The sequence below is a fragment of the Anser cygnoides genome, chromosome 1 (genome assembly GCF_040182565.1).
Source record: "Anser cygnoides isolate HZ-2024a breed goose chromosome 1, Taihu_goose_T2T_genome, whole genome shotgun sequence".
Taxonomy (NCBI): domain Eukaryota; kingdom Metazoa; phylum Chordata; class Aves; order Anseriformes; family Anatidae; genus Anser; species Anser cygnoides.
In genome coordinates this window covers 91,019,446-91,043,543 of record NC_089873.1, presented here as the reverse complement: position 1 = coordinate 91,043,543, position 24,098 = coordinate 91,019,446, and the positions used below count along the sequence as shown (strand labels likewise).

Here is a 24,098-nt window from a genome sequence, read left to right as displayed (position 1 = left end):
GTGTTTGTGGATTGGTTCCCCCAGCAGAGCTTTGAAAAAAAGCGCGAAATCTTCCACTTTCCCCTGTGTGTGTGCCAGCCTCTTGCTGACGGAGGTGGGAGAAGTGGCGAGTTTTTGGCCCACGCGCAGCCCCACCATGCTTTTGCCCTGGGTCTACTGGACTGGGATCTGCCTGCTGCTGCTCTGCAGGGGCTGCTGGCTGAAGGAGGCTGCCAGTGGTGAGTAGGAATGCTCTTTCCCCATGGAGGTTTTCTGGAGCTTGACCAGCCTCTCTGGGCACATGGAGAGGCTCAGAGGCTGTTTAGGCTGAGCTCCTTAGCAGGAGGAGGCTTGCATTTTCCATTGTGGCTCTGTGTCTCTCTCATGTTTCTGTTGGGACAGGAAGAACAACTCTTCTGTTGTAGAGGCAGATCTTCTGGTGGTGGGGAGCCCTGGGCTGCCCCCCATGTCTCCGCAGATGCCAGTGTGAGGGGCAGGGGGATGCTCGCCAGAGCAGGAGCCATTTTGCTGGGACTTTACAGGACAGCCCAGTGCTATCCAGGTCAAAGAGGGATCATTTTTGCAGAGGTGGGGTGTGGGCAGGCAGGTGGCTAAGGGAGGAGTCACTTTGCCCATCAGTGGGGCAGAAAGGCACCCATGGCCCTGCTGGAGAGCCCCTCTGCCCCAGTCCCACCTCCCAACCTCAGTGAGGGTGGTAGCACTGCATTTCCAGGGCCACATGTGGGGACCACGTGTGGGGAGCAGGCAAATGACCCACGTCTTGATTTGCTGTGCTAAGACACCTTGCCTCTGCATGAATGAGGAAATCCAAATGCACGGCAGGACCTATGCTGCAGGCCTTCCCTGGTGTATCGCACCATCAGTATGATCCTTTGCCTCCTTTCTCCCCACCACAGCACTGCCTCGTGGCTGGGAAATGCATCATGCAGGCTAACAAAGTAATGGCCACATGCAAAATCAGGGAGTCCACGGGTAGCCAAACATCCCTCGTGGATTCATGGTGTAGTTTCCTGTTCCAGTGCTCTGTGAGATGGGAAGGCTGTGACTGGATGGGGACTTCAGGGGACTACAGGTTTTCCCAGGTGAATTGTTTTTTTCCTCTCTTCCTCTGATCTTGAGGTCTGCTTTGTTCCTAGGCATGAAGGAAGCAGTGAAGTCTGAAAGCTTTATTGCAGCAGCCCTTGGTGGAGAGGCTAACATCTATTGCAACTTCTCGCTCTCCTTGGATGTCTTGCAAGTCACCTGGCAGAAGAGAAATGGGTCTTCCTTCCAGAACATAGCCACCTACAGTAAAACCTATGGGCTGCGGCTGATAGGGTCATTTCAGAAGAAGGCGCGTTTCACTAGAGCAGCCCTGAAAGCCTCAGCCATCACAATCCAAAATCTCACTTTTGAGGATGAGTCCTGCTACAGGTGCATCTTCAATGCGTTCCCTGATGGCTCTTACAGTAAAGATATATGCCTCAACATTCAGAGTAAGTTTTCCAATTATTTTCACTTTCAAGCCTGCAGCACAGGTCTGATGGAGTCAGGAGGCAGGTGAAGTGTTATCCCTTCCATCATATGGAGACTTTCCATGCAGCAGCATCTGCTCAGTGGATATTCTCCAGAATCACCATGCCTTTCCTTAGAGGTAGTGAAGGTAAATAAGCCAAGGGATGCATTTGGATGAGAACCCAAGTTCAGAGAGCTGACCTACCCAGCTTTGACCACTAACTCACCACAGAGTGTAGTAAGTATCTCCTCTCTTTGCTCTCAGCAATTTCTGAGCTAACAGTGGAATTTGAGTCCCACCTGGCCACCAAGGATCTACTCACTGCAGTCTGCTCAGCAACAGGAAAGCCTGCTCCCAATATCACCTGGCTGATAGATGAAGACCTGTATGAACCCCCCAAGATACACTACATCCAAAATCCAAATGGAACAGTAACAGTGGCAAACAGATGCACCTTCTCTGCTAGCCACCTCCACAATTTGGCTTGCCTCCTTGACCACCCACAGGGAAGGAAAGTGAAGACATTTCCAGGAAAAAGAGGTAAAAGTAGCCTGTGTTTGCATGGAGAAGTGCAGCTTGTAGTAGGGGGTACTTTGGAAAGCAGTATCAGTAGCCAGCCTCATGGCAAAGAAAGCACAATCATGGTCTGTGCAATTGCAAATTGTCTGGCTGGCATCCAGACAGTCATTGGTATGTGCAATTGTGGGAGTGCAGCTTGTCTTAAGTAGGTCTCAGTAGAGATCTTTCCTGGGAGTGCAGACTTATGTGGGATGAAGATTTCTTGATTTGAAAACATCCAGAAGACTTCCTACAATACTTAAGTGGCTGTGTGGTGTGTGTGTGTACATGTGTATATACATAACGTTTATGTAGGTATGTTGCATGTATATACATATATCTCTGAATGTTTCTATTTGTACGTAAACACCAATTCAGAGCTGATGCTCTGCAGCAGCATCCATAGCTGGAGAGTACTAGCAGAGCTGGCCTCTGGCTGTCGAATGCTGGGGAGCAATCTCTTAGATAAAAGGTCTTACATCTCTCAGGAAAGGTGAGAGACTTCCCCCATGATAAGACTTCTTTGCATGGAAGCAGAAACACAAACAAGTCAGGAGTAGGAACGCTGGGGTATGGTTCCCCTGCTACCAGGGACATGAGATATTTATGGTATTTATTTAAAAATAAAATGGTTAATGTTTCAGTTCAGTCCCAACCTCTGGAAAAGGACCTGAGGAACATATTGATACCCTTCCATGCTCTGTCTCTCTTTGTAGGTAAACGGAAGAGCACAGCCATTGTGGTGACCTTCATAGGTGTGATCTCCACAGTATTGATATTTTTCATCATCAGGCTAATCTACAGAAAGAGGAAAAAGTAAGAGTGATTTTTGCTTTCTTATAAATGACATGGCTTGCCTGTGTTCACATTGCAATTTGCTTTTCTGTTTCCTATTGGTGTTTTCATATGCCTGCTATGGAAACTTATCAAGACAGTAGCATTAGTTTTAAAATAGCAAGATTCACTCTAAATACTAGGAGGTTTCTGAGCATTATATGATGCGTTAATGTTGTTTGTTTGTTTTTTCCAGTCTGCAGAGACCCAGAGCACTCAGCACACCTGCAAGGGAGAAAGGTTTAGAGCAGGATGTAAGTGAGCAAGCCGCAAACCTGTGCACACCAAAGGACCAGCGCACTGCTTACCAAAATGAGGTAATGCCAAAGCCCAAGACTTCCAGTAATCCCTCAAATCCTCCTGAAATCTTGGACAATGCTTACCAGGAATGTGCCAAAACACTTGCACTGGGTCGGTGACAGCACATGTGCCTCCAGCTAAGCCCTAGCAATGCTGGGGAATGCCTGGAGCTTGAAGGAGGAAAGTTAAGCTACAGTTAAGTGGAAAGGCAGAGGAGAAGTACTGGAAATGCCCAGGAGGGTGGGTGGCTGGGATGTCCCTTCTGGAGAAAGGTGACACAGCACTCCAGAGTTTGGGCTCTGTAGCTGACAGCCTCACGTAGACTTTTTCCCAGAAATGTTTGTCCTGCCCTGCTGGTTGCACAGGCATGAAGGTGCGCTGGAGGGCTGGTGGCACACACAGACACAAACCAGCAGCTTACCATGGCTGCTAGTCACCCCCACCAGTCACTCTCCTTTGACCTCCTACAGGTGTCCTCCGTCCAAGCTCTTGCTAGTCCTGTACTGTGAACAGGAGCCCTCCTGTTTTCTGGTCTGCTAGATTATGGCCATGGTTACCACAACCATGCGGTGGCTGTTTTACAGGAAGAGACACCAGGATCTTGGCTTCGCAAAAGGCTACCACGTAAAAAGAGAAACCTGGAAGAGACCCCGAGGTACAGCCTCTCATTTCCAGAGGAAGCAGAGAGCCCAGACGTGCTTCAGAGGGAACTTGCTGAGGTGTGTGATAAGGAGTTGGGCTGCATGCCCATGGTGGAGCACAGAGAGGCAACGGCAGGTGGGGAGCCTGAATCAGGCCCTGACACCGCTGCTCCCCAGCCCAGCACCGGAGAGCCACCAGCCCACCAAAGCCCTGTCTCCACAAGCCCAGAGGAGCAATGAGGCCTACGAGCAAGTGTGGAACCCAAGCTGAGGATGCAGGGGAAAGGACAATCTGCGTGGGCCCTCCCAGGTCTGTCCCCTAGGGGACCCTCAGCCCCAGAGTCCAGGCGTGAAAACCATCAAGATGAGCCACCACCGGAGCACCTTTGGGACCGAGGGGTCACTGCCTTGCGGGGGTATGGGACATGCAATGGGGTGCAGGGGAAAAGCATTTCAGGTCTGTACAGGTTGTATATGGGATATTTAGGTGGGAGGAACTGAGGGTTGGAAAGGGAGGGATTGGGGGATTTGGGGAGAAAAAAGCATGGGAAAATGGAAGTAAAATGTGTAAACAGGCAGCTGATCAGGACACTTGTCTGGCCATGTTCTGTGCCTGATCAGCACTCTCTGTCCTGTTTTCTTATTAAATGCTTTTCTACTTCTTGTCCTGGGTAAGGAGCTCTTTATTTGGTGTGCTTGTGTGCATGGGGGTCTGGTGCCAGCAGCTAGGCTGGGACCATGGTGCCAGCGACTGGAGAGCTGCAAGAGTGGCAACACCAGCCACCAGCAGGGAGCAGGGTCAGCACCCGTGTGTCCATGGTGAAGCACCTGGAGCGAGTACAGGTGTACAAGTAGGTGAGTGCCAGCAAGCATATGGAGCTGGAAGAGCTGGTGAGTAGAGGCATGGTCTGCAAGCCAGGGGTGTGCTGGCTGAACCCAGGGGCTGTGGAGAAGATGGCACTGACCTCCTCTCAGAAGTGCTTGGTGGCAGGCTGGAAGCAGCAGGCACAAGAAGTTCCAACTCGGTATAATAAATGTCTTTTTCCTTACCAAGCAGAAGGACAGATGCTGGAGTGGGTGCCCAGAGAGTCTGAGGAGGCCCCACCCCTGGAGACAGCCCAAACTCACCCAGACAAGGCCTGGAGCAGGCTGATCTACCTGGCTCTGTTTTGTGCAGGGTCTTGCAGGAGGTGACCTCTCGGGTCCCCTCCAGTCTGAGCTACCCTGTGATGCCCCTCCTGACACTGTTTTTTTTCTCTGTATCTGAACTCTTTGCTTTGTTCTTTTTAAGTGAAAGGAGAAGTTACGGGTGTAGAAGGTACGGGTGTAGAAGGTACGGGTGTGGAAGCCTGTGAAGTTAGCATCCTGAGCAACACGTTGCTGCATCTTCGCCTCTGCTGTTCCACAAGTGATCAGGCAGGAGGATCTGTGCTGCGGGTACAGCAAGACCTGTGGGAGCATACCAAGATAGTAGGTATTTGGGAAAAAGTAGTGTGTTTAAGGACTCGAGCAGGAAAGCTTCCCCCATAGCTCTCTGTATCGTCATGAGGGGTGTTGCAAGCGACTCCCCATGGATTTGCAAAGACTCTTCCAACAGCTTGCACAGCCTCAAAGCAGAGCGGGTTCTTCTGTAATGACAGAGTACCCTCTAGTGGGAGAGACCTGGAAGGGACCTGAAAAGGCCTCCTGTGGCACTGCCACTCAAACTGTAAGTCGCGAGTGCTGATTTTCTTTTCTGTTTGGAATGTCAAATAGCCTTCTTGTTACCCATCAAAATCGCGGATATTAAGGAAGTGTGCTATTAAACAAGTGCAGCCACTGTTTCCAAAGAGATGCAGGAATCGCACCACAAAATGGCTTTATGGGGGTTGTCCTGCAGAGGACCCTCTGACCGTGGTCACTGGAAGGCGAAGTATGGAAGGCGACAGAGCGGGAACTTGTTTTCAGTCCTGCCTTGTGCTCCTGGAGATCTTGCAAAGGACCAGGCAAGACGAGTGTTTACCCAGGGAAGGAATGGGGAAATGTTCCCACCACCATCAGGTTGGGCTGTGACAGCTAAAAGAATGTTAGCTAGGGCAAGCGTGGAACCACAAGAAGAAGTGGTAACATCAGGCATTTTGGTAGCTGTAAAGGCATCTAGGGTGCCAAAATCCCTCTGCCAAATTCTGCCAAGAGGTTGTCAGGCATCAACTGTCTCATGAGGGAGCTGGATTTTCTGCAGCCTTCTCAGTCAGGGGAGCTTTAGCAGAATCTTGAGTGACGTTTTAGCCAAGTGTAGCTCGGTGTTTAAAGGGCAGAAAATTCCCTGTGTGGTGAAAGACACGTGCTGCTTCAGCTTGCCTTGGAATCTGTTGTGCCACACGCACATAGGTTACAATGGGAGGCTTCAGCTTGGCTTTTCCTGAAGGAGAGTACTCTGACATTAAATCCTCTTTAAAAATTTTAAGAAGTCACTTGTCCTCCCCTAGGAAGCGCGAGCAACCCGGAGGGGCAAACACAGCACAGTGCGTCAGTCAGGGCGAGCAGGGAGGGCTCCTCACTGCTCCTTTCGAGTGGTCTTTCCCAACGGTGCTTGTAACCTGCTCGTGAAGAGCCCAGCCGTGGTATCCACCCAGCAGAAAGCCATGGCCTCTGCGTCTCTTGCGGCCTCTCCAGCCACAGCTAGTGATGTGGCTACCCAGACAGAGGTCTCGGGGAAACATGCGGCTGTCCAGGCCTTGGGCTGCAGGGTGTGCCCGAGTCTTCTGTCCGTATCCAACAGCAGCAGCGGTGGGTATGCCTGTGGGAGGTGTGCACAGGTTGTGCTCAGCCTGGTGGCGGAGCTTCGGGAGGAGGTGAGTAGGCTGAGGAGCATCAGGGAGTCAGAGAGGGAAATTGACTGGTGGAAGCATACTCTGCCCGCCCTGAGACAGGCTCACAAGCCAGCCACCACACAAGAAACAAAGGTTCCCCTATCCCATCAGACAGCCACTGCACAAAAGACAAAGGTTCCTCCATCCCGCCAGGCAGTAGGAGGGGACCTAGGCCAAGGGGGGAATGGAAACAGGTTTCTGCTCGGGGTGGTAGGCGAGCCCTCTCCCTGCCCCCCTCACCTTCCCATCTACCCTTATATAACAGGTATGAGGCTCTAGAACATGACAGTCAGAACAACGATGTAGATGAAAGCCCATCCTGGCTGGAAGGGGGGCCTAAGGCAAGGCAACTTACCCCCCACATCACTACATCTTCTACCAAGAAAGAAAGAAGGATTATTGTCATGGGAGACTCCCTTCTGAAAGAGACAGAGGGCCAGATATGCTGTCCTTGGACTTGGGTAAGAGACATTGCCAGGAAAGTCAATCTCCTAGTACAGCCTCTGACTACTACCCACTACTGTTTTTTCAGGCTGGTAATGACAAAGTAGCAAGGAGAAGTCCGAGAGCAATCAAAAGGGACTTTAGGGCTTTGGGGTGACTGGTTAAAGGATCAGGGGCACAGGTCGTGTTTGCCTCTGTCCTTCCGATAGGAGGGATCAATGTTGACAGGCAGACTTGGCTCATCAATACGTCGCTTCAAGACTGGTGCCACCAGCAGAACTTTGGGTTTCTTGATCATGGGAAGGTCTAGGCAACATCAGGCCTGCTGGCACCAGATGGGACACACCTCTCTCAGAGGGGGAAAAGGATTTTTGCCCAGGAGTTAGTAGGGCTGATAGATAGGGCTTTAAACTAGAGTCAAAGGAGGAAAGGGATAAAACCAGGCCTGCCAGTGATAAGCTAGGGGATGGCATGCTAGAATCAGAGGGACTGTGTGCTAGTGAGGTCCTTCAGTCTGCTCCACAAGGTGCTGCATAAAATGAGGTGCATTTGAAGTACTTCTACACAAGCGCACGCAGTATGAGGAATAAAAGGGATGAGCTAGAAGTCTTGGCCCAGTCCCACAGCTATGACATCATTAGCATAAGCTAAACCTGGTGGGATGAGTCCTGTTACTGGTGTGTCAATAGATGTAGATGTAACCAATAGATGGTTACAGGCCCCTCAGGAGGGACAGGCAGGGCAGGCGAGGTGGTGGGGTGGCGCTGTACATAAAGGAGGGGCTGGACTGTGTGGAGCTTGCAGTTGGTGATGGCAAAGTTGAGAGCCTCTGGGTAAGGATTAAGGGACAAACAAATAAAGGGGATGTTGTCATGGGAGTCTATTACAGACCACCTGGCCAGGATGACGACACCGATGACACACTTATTCTTTGAGGAACTAAGAAATAACTCAAGATCAACTGCCCTTGTCCTTATGGGAGACTTCAGTTTGCTAGACATCAACTGGGATTACCACACGGCTGACACAAGCAGGTCCATGAGGTTCCTAAAGCACCTCGATAATAACTTCTTGGTGCAGGTGCTAAGGGAGCCACCTAGGAAAGGTGCCCTCCTAGATCTGTTGCTGGAGAACAGAGAGGGTCTTAAGGGGGACATGGCAACTGGGGACATGATGGTAGGCAGCAGGTGCTTCAAACCAGGCAGGACCTCCATGTGTAAGTGTCTGAGCATTTGTGACTTTTAATAGTGTTATTTGGATCTGATGATGAAGGGGGTTATATTAACTGATGTGAGCAGACCAAGAGGGGCATTCAGTCAGCAGGGTCTCACGGTCTTGATGCAGGTCCCCAGCAGCTGATATGTCCTGCAATATTTAGTGCTCTTGTCATTACTGACGTCTTTGGCACTGCCTCTACTCTTACTCTAACTCGCTATTTTCTCCTCCTGTTAAATACCAGCAATGTGCATCAGCTGTACGCCGTCCTTTTCTTCTAGCCTGTAAAAGTTTCACTGGTTACTGGCTCAAATGGTTCTGCTTAGAAGAGATTATTAGTCCAGAAATCACAAGAAGAACTATGAAATGCATCCACAGCAGAGAGCGTCTGCCCAGAAGGCAAGGGAAAACTAAAGAATAGAACTCATTTGTGACAAAAGGGATTTCAGATTTCCTTTTTCACTAGCACACACGTAGCATTGCAGGTGAAAAAAATAAAAGGAGGGGCACAAAGAACTCTCCAGAACGTAGGACAAGAGCTTTCTACTCACTTTCGTTCTCACTGACTTCAAAGGCTTTGTCATACTAGAGAGTCAGTGTCACCCCAGCCACCACCAGCTCGAGGGCAGGTCATGTACAAAGAACTTTGTGGAACTGGGCAGAAATTGCTGAGCTGAGCTGGGAGCTTGCTAAAAGAAGCAATTGAAATGAGAGTGGAGAATGGGGCTGAAAGGGACTTTTGTGTCTTTTTCTTCTATAATGAATATAAAAAGTTTTTATTATCTGAAATTGCTGGTCTGCCTGGTGTACTTTCTGTTTGCCTCTGTCCTGAGGTTACCTCCAGTCTTCACTTATTGCTTCAGAACTATCCTCTCTTTGCTCAGCTCTGGCTTCCTCCCTCTTTTCCAAAGAAGAAGACCCTTTCATCATTTTCTTCCTTCTTCTCTCAGTTCCCCCAGCCTTTTGAGGGAACAGAAAAATTTAGATAAATATAGAACCTTTCCACCTCAGAAGACATGGGTTACTGGGAAAGCTAATAAATAAATAAATAAATAAATCATTCAAGTCCCTTGAATGTCCCCTTTATTATCAAGAACTAAGTGCAGGAAGACGTCCCTGGGACTTCCCTGCTTTTGTTGCTTTGATGGCACAGAGCACTTCTGGATAAACTTATTTTAAGCTGTATAGTCTGCAGGTCTCTAAAGTTCCCTCAGAAATCCCCTCAACATTTATGAAGGCAGGTAATTACAGGAGATTTTTTTTTTCTCTCATAAAAAGAAAAAAAATGTCTGAGGAGTATAGGTACATCAGTCTCAAGCAACAAGCAGTAGGACAGTAGAATAGCTGCTGGAGACCAGACCTGCTTTGGAGGGCACCCATTCTCCACCCAAAACAAAAAAGGGAAGACTGGTGGAGGGAAATCTGAGGAACTCAAGACCTACTCCTTGGCCTTAGGAGATGGAAGAAAATATTCAAAAAAGGCAGTGGCAGAGTTTGGGCTTCGGTTTGTTAGTTGTCAGAGGAAGGGCTCCTCTAGATCAAGCGTGGTGGTGGAGCTGTTGTCTCTAAGAAGGGTTGTATCCAGCTGGAAGAGCCACTGCCTGACCACACATATCTGTCTTAAAGAAGTGGTTTCCATTTTATGTGGGCTCTTGACCACTACATGGGCATCTCTGTCAAGCTATTTGGGGGGGGGGGGGGGGGGGGGTCGTGTGTGTGTGTGTAAACTGTGTCAAGTCTGGTGTTTTTCCCCAGGAGCCATGATGTTTTAAAACAGGGAGCATTCTATCTATGTAACAGAAGTGTTGAAATTGGTATGAATGACCTGTGAACACAAGTGTGAGAGTAGGTGTGAAAGCAGCAAGAAACAGCAAACAGCAGACACAGGCTGGCTGTCCTGTAGAGGTGATAAAGAATGTCGTTTGTACTTATTGACAAGTGGGCTGTTTCTGTCAAGCCTGGGACAAAGCTCTGGTGGCAGCAGAAGCAGCGTTGGCAGTGGAAGATGCTGTAGAAGATCCTGGGTATAAAATCAACTTGCCTAGAGATTTTATATCATAAAATGACTCTTCCATAAGATTTTTTTCACTTTTTTTTTTTTTTTTAATGCTTATTTCCTAATGTCTGGATGGAGAACGTCACTGCTCTTGGCCATTCTTATAAATTATTATTGATCCGTGTGCCCCTGCTGTTGGATTCTACTTTTAGCATTTTGTTGCAAAATGAAAGCCTTTAATGCAAACATAATAACAATAAACATTAAATTAATAAATAATGCTATTAATGCTAACGGATGTTATTACCTAATGCTCGTTGTTCGGCGCTGTTCCGCTGCTCATCCACCTTGCTCCCATCGCAGCCAGCAGCGGCCCCAGAGGAGGAGGAAGCAGGGGGCGAGCCCCCGGGGGTCCGGTGGGTCCGGAGGGCTCTGCCCGCCCCCGTTACGGGACTTTTTTTTGGGGGGGGCGCCCCGCCCCGCTCCGCCCCGTTCAGCAGCGGGGCTCTGCCAGTGTCGCGGCCGCTGTCACTGCCTTTGTCGCGGACGCTGTCGGCGCCCGAGGGCGCGGAGCGTGAGTACCTGGGGCTTTCGTTTGGGGGGGTCGGGTGCTGCCCGGGTCCTGCTGGCTGAGGGCAGGGGGCTCAGCCTCCGCCGAGGCCGGGGCTGGAGGCAGGAGGGCGGGGGGCAGCGCGGCGCTGGGGTTCGGGTGACCTCTGGGGTGCGGCGGTGGAAAGCGGGATGCGGCAAAGGGCTGCCCTGTTGTCTTACACCCTTCCCACCAGGAGACTAGGGTGGGCCTGGGATCCCACAGGACTTTTTTTGGGTGACCAGAGTGGCTCCACGACCCGCTGTTTGCTCGTGGAAAGGAGATCTTGTAGCTACGCCGGATGGGAGCAATGGTGTGTTACTGTCCTACCAGGTTATGGTCTTACCAAGGGAAATAAAAGCAACGAGCCGTAATCGCTATGAAAGGTGTGCTTTCCAGCATGCGTAGCGCTTCTTTCTGTGGTCTATATGCACTTTTGTAACGTCAAACTTCCCTCTGACTTGCTGTGCTTGCTCCTGATTTTTGTGTGTTTTTAGGAATGCTGTCTGACCATGGCAGAGCCATGCTCAACTACCTGTGCTTTATTACTTGATCAATTTGTTATTCATTGAGCTTATTGCTGATGCATTAAGCTTGTTGCTGAGGTCTTGATTTTACACACAAGATTTTGTTCTGTATTCACACTTGGCATCTGTGGAGTTGTCCCGGGAGTTGTTTTAGCACAGCGAGCCTGAAATGTAAAGGCAGGCTAGTGGCAGAGTGTGTACGTGTTGTATGTGTGAGTTTGTTGGGAAGTCGTTTTTTAAACAGAATTTTCTCTCTTCATTTACTTATTTATTCATTAGCTATCCTTTTTTTTTTTTTTTTTTTTTTTAAGGCAGATGATAACATAGAAAATGCTTCACAGTTTCTGTTTTCTGGCTTTTTCCATGTTGTGAAAATCTTACAGAAGTAGGGGTCTGCTTGTGTTCTTGGTAGAAGACGCTCCCAGAAAGCATCAGCTAGTTTATAATCATAGACAAGAAGGTGTACATGATATGTGTTACAAATATTGTTATTATTATTATTATTAGGCAAAATAATGTTTCCACTTAAATATGACAGCAGGTACAATTCCAGGCAGGTCAACAATTTGGTAGCATTGTGGTAATATTAAGTGATGAAGTAAGTTGAAAGCAGCAATGCAATCTCAGTTTTGCCGCCTTTGCCTCCCTGGAAATGTTTGTATGTAGCAGGTGCGATGTGCCCCAAAGATTCCCCAATTCATGCTGTTTTGTGTCGAGATGTTTTCAGTTTATCCCTCGATCTCGTGAGCTGTACACCAATGTTACGCTCCTGGTGGAAGCCACTGGACACACAATGCAGGCTGTGTGTGCGAATGTGGAGGAAAATCATTGCCAGGAACGTCTGAAGGCTGACGCTGGCTCTTTTTTTCTGTTCACCTTCTTCCACTAGTGTTTGTGTAGATATTTCTGCTATCACAGTGCAACTGAGTAAAAGCTCATATCTGCTCATGTCCATGGGTCTCTGAGCTGAAAGCACCAGGCTTTCAAAAGCATGTCTAACAAAGAGTGTAATAACCCTTTGTTTCATGTGCACCAGTTCATCCATTCAGCAAACCCATATTCATGAGCTCTATGAAAGAATAAACTGCAGTTTGCAATTCTGTACGTAAATGTTTGAAGAACATTGTTCTGTGAAGAACAATCCAGAAAGTTAATGCCTTTCTAGCTTTCATCATGCAACGTTCACACCTTGACCTCAGTGGTATCTCTATTGTCTAATTGTAGTACTTGTCATCTACCCAGATAAGTTTGTTTTACTTAAATGACAAAGCAATCATTAGCATTCACATCTTGTAGTCATGATATAACCAGAAGATGATCTGTTATTAAACCATGCATCTCTTCTGATCTTTCTTCAGGTGAAGCAGATGCTCCCTTCCAAAATGACTTTCCAAGCCCTGTTTTTGAGTTTGTTTTGTCTTGTGCTCGGAAAGGCAAATGGTAAGTTCAATTTCCCTAAATCTGCTTAGAAATGGCTGGTGAGCTGATTTCCAATTCCCAAGCCTTCACCAGTCAGACTAAGGGGCAAAAATAGGTAAAATCCAGATTGCTGGTGCCATTTGACATACATTAGATAGCTGGGGCTGGCAGATGTGACACCAGATCTCCTGGAACAGGATTTGGAGATGGGGAGGACATGCAACATCCCATATCTATGACTGGACACTTGTGTTTGCTGGAGTTCACAACTTCCTTGATCATCTTCTCTGGAACAAATCTCTCTTTTTCTCTCCATCCCTCTCAAATGCACCACAAACTCTGAAGCTATAAAGTCCAGACGTTTTCTTTAGCCTATTTTGCCCTTCAGTACTCTAAGAAGGGATTTGCATGCACTTCCCCTGTGTTCAATCTTCCTCTAGCTTTTAGGAAGCAAAATTGTCCACATGTTTGCTGAGAATGGGAAACCATGAGCTGATATAATAAAACTGAGGTGGAAGTCTGCAGGGCTGGGTACAGAAATAGGATGTCTTTTTCTTGTAAATAGTTTAGAAGAAGCCAGATTCTCAGCCAATATGAATCAGTATAACGTCATTGATTTCTAGGACGATTCAGGAGACTCCTTGGCGGGGGAAGAACATAGAAATAGGGCTTAGTTGGTTGAATTGTTAAGTCTGTGGGTATGCCAGGGCTCAGAATAGTGTCAGGCTTCTGAATAAGTGTGATATTTGCCCATTTTGCTAACTGTTTCATGTTGCTGCAGTGATTACTCAGACTGAACACATGAAGGTGAATGAGGGCGACATTGCGACTCTCAGTTGTACCCTGACAGAGCCCGAGGATGTTCTGCAAGTGACCTGGCAGAAGGACTCTGAAAAAACGCATAATAATATAGCTACGTACAGCACCCTGAAAGGATTAAAGATCCATGAGCCCTACCAAGACCGGATGAATTTCACAAGTCTGGTACTCAATGACACAAGCATCACTTTCTGGGCTGCGAAACTGGATGATACAGGGTGTTACACGTGCCTCTTCAACGTCTTCCCTCGTGGCTCCTTGTCGGGACGGACCTGCCTGAGTGTCTTTGGTGAGGTTCTCTGCAGGGATATGTCTCTAGTGGAAAGGGAGGGGTTTCCTCAAGTGGACTCAAACTGCAGTGGTAGGAGCAACCCTCAGCAGGACATGCTGTAGAAATAGAGGTTTATTGCAGTGAACAAGACTTTCTGGGGTCATATTCAAGCCTGTTGTGGTGCCTTTGTCTCTGGGATATCCATGTTTGTTAGTAGCAGCTAAAAAGTGAGGAGCGAGATCTTTGTAAGCCAAACTGGAAGCCAAGTCCCAGCTGGAACATGGGGGGGGCGATGTTGCCTACTGCAGTTTCGTTTTGGTGCCAGGTACAACCCCAGCACTGTGAGCTGCCCTGCTGATCCCTAGCATTGACCAGGGATTAGCAGACAGGAGAAAAAAATGGACAAAATAATGGTTTTAATTTAGCAAACCACTGTAAAACCTGGGATTCTGGATAAAGGGAAACCTTTGGGGTATATCACTTCAGTATAAGGGAAGGAACATTAAATCTCAGGGAGGACTTGGCCCAATGAGCTTTCTCTGCATTCCTGTGCCATGGGTGTGTGTGAGAATCTAGTGAGCTTCTCTCTGACTGATAACGTTTAACCTGCTGTTACTTACTGCTTCTGACCAATGCTCTTTGTGGTGATGGATTGTCTCTTTTGTGTCTTGGAAGGTCTCAGTGCGTCTGTCCACTATAACATTTCCGAAGGTCATTTGATAGCCATCTGTAATGCTGTTGGCCTCCCAGAGCCCACCGTCAGCTGGAACAACCTGTTCAATTACACCCCTACACAGGAGAGGGTCAGGCACAGCAACGGGGTAGTGTCCATCACCAGTAAACTGGAGATCTCTGACTCTCAGAGCATCAGTAAGCAGGACTTGACCTGCAGAGTAAGCAACAAGAATGAAGAAATGGAATTGCCCGTAAAAATCAAAAACGGTAGGTGAATGATATTAAGTCCTTGTTAGCGTTCCCTTGGCCTCTGTGTTTTGCAATAGCATGTTTGGATAGGAATCTGCTGGGAAAGAGAGGGAGTGAAATGTGTCTGTGCCAAGTAAGGAGGAAAGAAACCCTACTCTGCATTTATTGTTGTCTTTGAGATGAGGATATACTGTTGCCTCCAACAGGGGAAAAAAAAAAAAACACCAAAAAACACTAGTCAGCCAGGGAGGTACAGGCACCATGCACTCTGTAGCAAGCTGAATGTCACTTTTCGGGCAAGCCTTCCTGGTTTCTTTGACACTCCAAAGATATCTAGATAGGTATAGATGTATGTATCAGGTGAAAAACATTTTTATGAAGTAAAAATGCTGTGAGTGGCTTAATAATTACTGAAGTGGAAGTTTTGAAATTAATAACAAGCTCTCTATTAAACAACAGTTAAGCAAATGTTTCAGATAAACTTATTTCATGCTTTGGTATTGTATTCAGTTAACCTGTGCAATATGCTTTAGTTTCTCTGACGTTTTAGCCAAGAGACACGTGTATTGCACTAATGGCCAGGGAGGAATGGTATTTTAGGGCAGATAGGAAGGTGATCAGCTGAAGATACTTAAATCGGTGTTATGGGGAAATCTTAAATACAGGGTATTTAACTTCTGAATATCTGGTAGCGCTACTTTATTTCTTATTCCAATGTTCTGTTCTGCTGGAAAGCTTTCGGCCCCAGTCCTATGGATGAGAAATAGAAACATGAAAAGCTGAAGTACCAACCTCAGTTCACACAGGAGTGTTGGCATAGGTGGTTTAAAATCCACTTACCCAAATCCAGAACCTTAAAAGGAAGATCACTTTGCTACTTCAGAAATTAGGAAAACAAGAAAAGCAGATTGGGTTTAAGGGTTATTTCCCATATTACATGCTTGAGAAATTATTGTTATATGAAAAAGAATAAAATCTGACTTTTAAAATCTCTCTCGAACTTCAACAGCAAATTAGTCCTTACTTCTGAGAGACACTAATTGCAGAATCGTAATAAATCTTTCCATCCTGTCTCAAATGCAATATTGTTTTGTTTTGGCCTTTTAAAAAGGTAAGTGTGTATCTCTAAAAGCAGGAAATTGAGATTCCTGTTATTCTTTACTAGGAGAATGAAGAGTCCAGGAATAGCTTGTTCTTTTAGTAATCTTTTTGTATTTTAGAGAAGGAGAAATTCAAATTAATTGCATTTCTAGTTCAACCTAGCTGTGTTAAAAGACATAATAGCTTTGGCTCAATTCAATTAAATTTCCGTTCGGTAAGCTTTCTCACTAATATCAGTGAGCATTGAACTGAGCGTTCATGTTATTATTTTGATTAATGGCAGTCATATCAAGCGGCTAATGCCCAACTAGAGAGGGACATTTACACTCAAATGTTGTTTATAGCTACTTGCACGAATCAAAACACGCTATCTTCTTTTCTGAAAGTTCATTTAGTCTTTGCAACAGTTTTATGTGCTTAACAGTAATAGGAATAGCTTTTATTTTACAAACTAAAATGCAGATTCAGGGTAAACAAAAAGCTTTTCAGAAAGTGTTAGGGCACATAAAATTCTGCTTGTGTATGTGTCACAATTATTGTATAAGGGTGGGAATGACAATTTTATGTGCTGGGGACGAACATCTTTTCTTTACAAAGCATTTTCTGGAAAGCAGTGGGCAAGTATGTTTGTCTTGGAAGATACACACACTCTGTCCTAAGCAATTGCTGCTTTTATGAAGCTTAGCAATAACTTTCACAAACTCTTGATTAGGAACAGTTATCATTAAACGGATACTTCTCTTGGCTCTCTTTCTATTTTTCATAGATAAATTTATCTCTGTTTGCTTTTTTTTTGTTCTTCATAGAAGAGGGATTCTCATTCCTGGGTCTGATGATTGCTCTGGGTATTTTACTTGTCATCTTGGTCCTGATTCTGATCACTCTGAGGTGGAGGAAGAGGATATGCAAGAGGACCTATGGCGGTGAGTCGTGGTGTGGAAACCAATGTTTTGAGCCATAGAACCATAATAAGGTCTTGTTGTCAGCAGAGAAGATTGAGACTGCTGAGATATCATTAAGGTGTGTGGACTGTCATATTGCAAAATTCATAATGTGTTCGTGGTTATTAGAGGTTGCCTCAGTTGCATGCAATTTCAAGAGCTGTTTTCCCACTGCTACTGCTAAAGGACAATGCAAGACTACAAGTCAGGAGAGCAGGATACAAGCAGAACAGGATACACTACCTTGTTTTGCTGTCTCGTGGAAGTCTCAGCAGAATTAAGTAATTTGCTGGTCTTCCTTATTTTCATGGAAGGACAACAAAGAATTAAGTGTAGGTCTGCTCATAGAGTTTTTCGTATGAGAACTGGTACATTGGTGAGAAAATTCGAGGAAGGGCTTTCTTCTGGTCACAGCATGCTTACGCATTTTAAGACACAGTGTGATGTGATGGAGAAGTTAGCTCAAGCTTGTCATGTGAGCCTGGTTCCTAATGCTGAATGAAGGAGAAACTGTAGTCAGTGCAATGTGCTTGTACGTGTGGTGACCCAATAATCACAGAATCACAGAATCGTCTAGGTTGGAAGAGACCTCCAAGATCACCCAGTCCAACCTCTGACCTAACACTTAACAAGTCCTACACTAACCCATATCACTAAGGGCTACATCTAAACGTCTTTTAAAGATCTCCAGGGATGGTGACTCAACCACTTCCCTGGGCAGCCCATTCCAATGCCTAACAACCCTTTCGGTACAGAAGTTTTTCCTAATATCCAACCTAAACCTCCCCTGGCGCAACTTTAGCCCATTCCCCCTCGTCCTGTCACCAGGCACGTGGGAGAACAGACCAACCCCCACCTCACTACAGCCTCCTTTAAGGTACCTATAGAGAGCGATGAGGTCTCCCCTGAGCCTCCTCTTCTCCAGGCTGAACAATCCCAGCTCCCTCAGCCGCTCCTCGTAAGACTTGCTCTCCAGACCCCTCACCAGCTTTGTTGCCCTTCTCTGGACACTCTTGAGCACCTCCATGTCCTTCTTGTAGTGAGGGGCCCAGCTCAGCTCTCTAGTCTTTGCTGCTATGAACAGAAAGGAAAGGGAAAAGTAATAGGAGGAGAAGGCTTAAGTTTCAGAAATCTCGAGACTTGATGGTCATTGCTAATTTTGTTTTTGCATGACAGGATAAGAATGATATGCCTGGCTTTAAATTCTATCACTGTGTTTAGAAACACTGTCAGAAGCCAGGCCACATTGACTCAGTTCATTTCTGAATCTTCAGACACTTCATGATGATGTGATAATTTAAAGAGGTATTTCCAGAACATCAGATGTGTCTAGAACTATGGCACTTACTGTTAAGACGGGGTAACCCAGTACAGCTGCTGCTGCCAGGGACACAAAACTCTTCATTGAGAAGAAGGAGAAATTAATGCTTTTTAGACCCCAAATATAACCAAATGTTACTACTTAATAACAGAATGTGTTTGAGCTCTGCATCAGTCCTATAAAGCATTTAGAAGAGGAAATTCCTTTTGAATTTTCAGACCAAACTGGAAGTTAAAGGACAAGGAGTTGGTTCTGTATTTTGGTTCTGTTCTTAGGAAACCCCCTTCCAAACACCACTGAGCTTATACAAAGCAGGAGAGACCCTGAGGCAGGGGTGGCCTAGCAGAGGTCCATGATCACCCTCTGGAGTGGATCAGAGAGTGTCCAGACATGGAGATCGCTATGCAGTGCGGGTGCTGCCTTGCAGAATATGTTATCCCCTTTGTTGCACGCCAGATGAGGAGAAGCACGCTCAGGTTCTGTGGCCGCACTGGTGGCCCAAGCAGGAGCAAGGTCTGTCAGTGAAACATGGCTAGGCTAGACAGGCTGTTTGTGTTCAGACCAGGCTGAGGGTGTTAATATTCCTCCTCGCATGGTTTTGGTCCTTGGCTATTAAGTTCTCCAGGCAGTGCCTGCCTATGTTTCCAGTGATGACATGTCACAAGACCATCCCAGCAGTCAGGATGGTTAGCTTCATGGCAGGTTTCCTGTCCTCTGCACCATCCACTGTCTGTCAGACTTTGAACCCTCATGCCACTTCATGCATCCGTGTACCACATCGCCGCTTGTGCAGGACACAACTTCTGGCTGTAGAGACACCAGTTGTGATGTGCAACAACTAAGCCTACACGTTATTTTGGAAACTTTGAACAGAACCCCCTCCACCCCTTTTAAGTAAAGCATAAGGCATAGAAAAGCATAGTATGTGTAAAATGAAACCTCCTTCCTTAACTGCTGGCTCCAAGCTCTGAGCCATTAGAGAAGTGGATTCTCTCAGCCTACAGCCCCTATAGCCAACAAGTCATCATTAATGAGATTGTTAATACCTGGGGCAGAGGGGGAAAATTAGGTGAACAGAACTTAGCAATGGATGTAAGTTTGTTGTACTGGTGTTTATGAACAACAGCAAGATTTTAGGAACTTCAGTTGTTAGTGTTCCTTCCCATTTACCACGGGTTGTAGTAGTGCTGGGATGTGACTTCTACAGTAGGCTTGGTAGTCTTTGGGTGTCTGTTGTTTTAAAGTACTACACTGTATTTAGGGTGTTACCACTCCCAGCTGCCACACAGTAATGAGGAAGTCTCTTCCATATCCTTAATTCCCCTGTCAACAGTAAACTTTTGATCCTAGTCTGTTTTTGCAGTGACTTGTTTTTTTCCCTGATCATCCGTGAAATCTGTTATATTCTTTAAAGTGTAAAGATTCCCCCAAAAGAGAGTAACATCTTGCAGAAAGCTCTTCTGGTTTTACCCTCTGCTGTGCTCAAGATTCTGTTAAAACAAGAAGCAGTGCCTACATACACATACTTCTGCACGCACTTTTAAAAACAACCTAGCGGAGAGCTGATAGCACTGACTGGAGGATGCCAATGTCTGTCTGAGGCTATTGCCTGGGGTTTCAATAGTTCTTTTGATTCTGCACTAGACAGAAAGCAAAGCCTTTCCAGTTTCGTCAAGATGCCTTTTTTTTTTTTTATTAAAATACTGTTTTTTTTTATCTGTATGGCTGGGGAGCCTTCTCTGTCAAATGTTCTCCTCTTTTGCTGCTGAGAATAGGGTTGTTGTTTTCTGCTTTGCTTTTGTTTTTGTTTTCTCCCTTCTCCCTGTGGCAGACACTTGAGAATAGGATGAAGAGCTGAGGCTCAAAGCTGATGTTCCTTCCCTTGGGCGTTTGCCATAAGTACCAGTTACAGAGCACATACGTGTTTTGGTTCTCTGCAAAAACAATCCAAGTGAAGCCTTCACAACTCTTCACAAAGCCTTTAAAGTTTGGCAAAAAGTCATGTATTTGGGAGCAAGAGGGGATGCAAAATCATTGGAAAGCTTGCATCTTCACCCTCTGCCAAGCACAGAGGCAAACCTGGCTGTGTTGTCACTTGATTAAGAGCGATGAGCAGGCTACGGTGAACCACCTTTCTGCAGATGTAACCTCACCCATGCTAGGAGTTTGTCGGTGATACTTTCTGGTAAAAAGTTGCACCTTTTCCTAACTGCTTCAGCTAATAGTGCTTCACTGTAGAGCATGCCAATGTCAAGCAGTCCAGTTAACGAGCCAGCTGCTTGTACCAAAGCAAAATAAAGGTTCTTAGTCTTGACAGATTCCTGTGGCTCACCTACCACATACATGTCTCAACCTATATGCTTTCCTCAGCATCCGCTCTTTTTTCTAAGACCTGAAAGATGCTCAAGTTTCAGTCTGGCCATTTGAAGATCTTTACAGTAAGTTCTCAGGAGCTGGCAGCCTACAGCAGGATTAAATTCCAAGCAAAGTGTTCTTTGGAGGCTTGTGGTTTTCTGGAAGGAAAGTCTATTTCACAAACAGATTTTTTTTTCCCGTTGGTATCCAAGTAAGAAAAAAAATGATCTACCTTGGGTAGCTTATGCATGTTTTGCTATGTGCAAAGCTTTAGAAATTGTCAAATAGTATATTTGTGTTTCAAAGTTACAATAACATGACAAAAAATGGGACTGTTTCATCTTGGTTGAACTTGATGATCTTAGAGGTCTTTTCCAACCTAAATGATCCTATGATTCCCATGACAATTTCTTGGAGCGTGTTATTGAATAGGTATGATGTGACCTAAGGAGGATGATCAGATTAGGTGAATCTGGAAGACGAAATCTTGAGGAGTCAGAGGAGAAAAGACTGATCAGAAAATCTGTTCTCTAGAAAACTCCAACATGACAATGTGTTTGTCCAGTTTGGAAATTGAAACATTCAAGTTTTCCTTCATGTGGAAATTTTCCATGAAATTACTTATTTTAATAAGCATTAAAATCCTTGTTTCAAAATGCTTGTCAGAATACAGACAATGAGCTTTGAAGAGATGCTGAACCTCGGTATACCTGGAATGTTACAAGAGTGCTATAAAACAATAAAAATCTCTGCATTACCAGCTAGACATCACTTACTACTCTGAATAGGAATTTAAGGCTCCTTGATTATTATTTTTTTGAATTCCTGAAGTTGCTGCAAATAATACAGATCCAGCTCTGTTAAGCTGCAGATAACACTTTTGCTGATCAGCTGGAATATATAGGAAATAAAAAATTAAATTTTGGGGACCTAAGATGTCCTGAAAGGCTAGATAATATGGAAGTCACGTGTGGTAGATTCCAGTTACTCAGGAAACTCAGGAACAAACACCTGAACAAGCTTTCCATTGCCTTATTCTTGTTTACAGTGAAGGTAAGGACTATTTTGGGAGGATCCTCCAGTGGTTATTCATTTTGAGGAAGGCTGTGTTTATCAGTTTTGACTTATAAATTACACAAGTTCTTATTTGGTCTGTGTAAGTGCTTGTCTCTTCAGTGGGCGTGCTTTGACACAGAGCAGGATCTGTTTTTCTTAATAGTAGGAGAATAGTAGAGAACAACACCGTAATGGGTCGGTATTATGAGACTTTTCAAAATAGATTTCCTGAAGTGACAGCTAAATGTCAGCCTTTCAGAGGCCTCCTGTGTCCGGAGCCAGCGGGGCACATTGTGCTGCTCCCAGGGGAATGGGTCTCTGGCAGGCACAGTGTTCCTGTGGGGGAGGCTCCTCCTAGAACCGCCTTGGTTCCCTCTGCAATGTGGCTTTACTGTGAGCGAGAGATTCTAGTTGTCCTATTTTGAAATCACCCAAAATAGCAAAAACATGCCATGGTGTAATTGAAAGTTGTTTTGCTTACAATAACCTCACTCCTTTACCCTACTTAACACTAAAACAAACAAACAACTCCTCCCCCCCCCCAAAAAAAATATAAAAATATTGTAGCCCAGAAGACCTAAACAGTGTAAAGAGAAAAACAAAAAGGACCCATACGAACACTTTAGCAGTGGAGTAATTTTGATGCCATCAGGGTTTGACTGCCCATCTGGCATACCACAGACACAAATATTTCACAACACGAGGGAAGCAAAAGATGCGTTCTGGGTTTCATGACACACTTGCAGACTGCTTCTGCTTGCAGACAACTTCTGTTCCTTAGTAAGTCGCTTAAATTTGCTCTGTTTACAAAGCCATGCCTGGCAGCAGTACCTTCCAGTCTGCATCACACACAGAGTAGGGTATGGGCACTCTTTGGGAGCTTTCCATGTATTAATATTACCTGTTTTCGTGGCTAAGGGTGGGCAGAGCTTGTGCTCTGTGCGATTCCCCATCACCCTTTCCCACGGCGTGTCCCCTTTGCTGGAGAGGCACACTCACCATCCTGCTTTCCGTTTTGGAGATAAACCGGCAGGGAGAAGGCAGCGCTGGCTGGGGCCGGCACCGGGGTAGCTCTCTGTGTCAGGAAGGTGCAAACACCCTTGCGAAGCATTGGCATGACAGGCAGAGCAGCCCCTGATGCAGTTGCAGATGTGCCAGCTGGGCCTTCCGTGGCTCCTGCGTGAGCAGCTGGGGTTGCATTGCTTTGCTCGGAGGCACTGCCAACCCTCCTGGCAGCACTTCGGGTTTGAGGTCCTGCACCGCCGTGCGAGGTGGCCCTGCCTCTTTAGGGATGTTTGCGCCGCAGTGTGGCTTTTTTTTGTCCAGAAGGATGAAACTAATCCTGCTCACCACCGACAAGATGAAGGTGCTGGCATAGGAAACCTCTCAGGTGTTGTTCTGTTTAGCAGCTTAAGTATGTGCTGCTAAAAACAAAGCCCTTCCTCAGCAGACAGGGAGGCCTTTACTATGTGTGACTAACACAGTTTCCGTCCCATGCATCATAGTGGCTTTTATTTCTGCACTAAATAAAATACTTTCCCAGCCTGCCCTCTTTTATTTGAACAATAGTACTTTGTATATAAGCAGAAAAAAGACCAGTAGCTGAAAAGGATGATAAATTGCATTCCTATGGTGTATATGAAGTTGTCTGGCTGCTTCAATTTCTTGTTCATTCCTTGGTAGGCATTATTTATCTGCTCAGTTATGAAATGTTTTTCCTTTTAAAAAAAATACCTTAGTTGTAGACAGTGTTCTTTAGACCAGGAGATGGAAGCTTTTCTTACTCTCCTACACAAAGAGCAAGGATGCCAGGGGTTTTATTTTTCATACTTGCACTAAACTTGTTAGCTGTCAAATTTTAAGCAGGTTGCTATGTTGTCCTGTATATGGACCCCTTCTGGATAAATTACTTGTCACTGAAATGAGTGCAAATGGTGGGTAGGGCAGACATAAATCCAGTACAAGATACACTAAGTAATTTTGGAAGTCTCTTCCATTGTGATTTTTTTCCAAGCATTTGTCATATTGCATATATTTAATAGTTGTCTCCTAATTCCTGGTCATGCTATGCAAGAAGGATTTTTTTCAAAGACACACAAAATAGCATTATAAATTGGATCTCAAACATCACCATTAAATTCTGAAATACCAAACTATATATTCAACAAACATCCCTATTTGTGTATTACCAAAACTAGGAAAGTTGGCTTGCTTTTCACCGTTTATAAACAAAGCTAGGGTTTGATATGTTCCCAATCACACTGCAATATTCTGAAATTTGCATTGTGTATTTGCCATAATTAAAATTCCGTGGTTAAGTAGACATGTTGTTGTTTAAAATTCACATAATCTTGTCTTCAGATCAACAGTTTGCAAAATTTGAAATATCATTTGAATGGGTGTCGGTAGTCATGGTTTAATGAAAACAAAGAACAGTGTA

At 45.7% G+C, this 24,098-nt stretch overlaps 2 protein-coding genes across 27 annotated transcripts in view; both read left to right on the top strand.

Annotated features, from left to right (window-relative positions):
* On the top strand, positions 1–4,864 carry LOC106037162 (nectin-3-like). Of its 2 annotated transcripts, XM_067002296.1 has the most exons (7): positions 1–218; positions 1,137–1,475; positions 1,760–2,035; positions 2,770–2,869; positions 3,084–3,204; positions 3,772–3,906; positions 4,006–4,864. In XM_067002296.1, exons 1-7 carry the CDS (start codon positions 137–139, stop codon positions 4,066–4,068), a joined length of 1,116 nt encoding a protein of 371 aa, XP_066858397.1. In that variant the 5' UTR covers positions 1–136; the 3' UTR covers positions 4,069–4,864. The 2 variants fall into 2 exon arrangements, with proteins under 2 accessions (XP_066858397.1, XP_047913048.2); XM_048057091.2 differs by having other exon boundaries at positions 3,772–4,860.
* Positions 4,865–10,630: 5,766 nt separating this feature from the next.
* Positions 10,631–24,098, top strand: part of LOC106039396 (OX-2 membrane glycoprotein-like) — a 50,566-nt gene continuing 37,098 nt past the window's right edge. For 23 of the 25 annotated variants that reach the window (XM_048057096.2, XM_048057095.2, XM_048057094.2 and 20 more), the window contains exons 1-5: positions 10,631–10,909; positions 12,810–12,891; positions 13,652–13,978; positions 14,636–14,902; positions 16,792–16,908. In XM_048057096.2, coding sequence (XP_047913053.2) covers positions 10,646–10,909; positions 12,810–12,891; positions 13,652–13,978; positions 14,636–14,902; positions 16,792–16,908 — 1,057 coding nt within the window. In that variant the 5' untranslated portion in view covers positions 10,631–10,645. Of the gene's footprint in view, positions 10,910–11,210; positions 11,238–11,291; positions 11,311–12,809; positions 12,892–13,651; positions 13,979–14,635; positions 14,903–16,791; positions 16,909–24,098 lie in introns of those variants that run through there. The other 2 variants (XM_013186564.3, XM_048057103.2) reach the window with 2 other exon arrangements.

Excerpts from the sequence above, each read along its gene's own strand:
- LOC106037162 (XM_048057091.2), top strand. The coding sequence starts at position 137 with ATGCTTTTGCCCTGGGTCTACTGGACTGGGATCTGCCTGCTGCTGCTC. Across the intron at positions 2,036-2,769 it reads GACATTTCCAGGAAAAAGAG|GTAAACGGAAGAGCACAGCC; the intron begins GTAAAAGTAGCC and ends CTCTCTTTGTAG. Across the intron at positions 2,870-3,083 it reads ATCTACAGAAAGAGGAAAAA|TCTGCAGAGACCCAGAGCAC; the intron begins GTAAGAGTGATT and ends TGTTTTTTCCAG.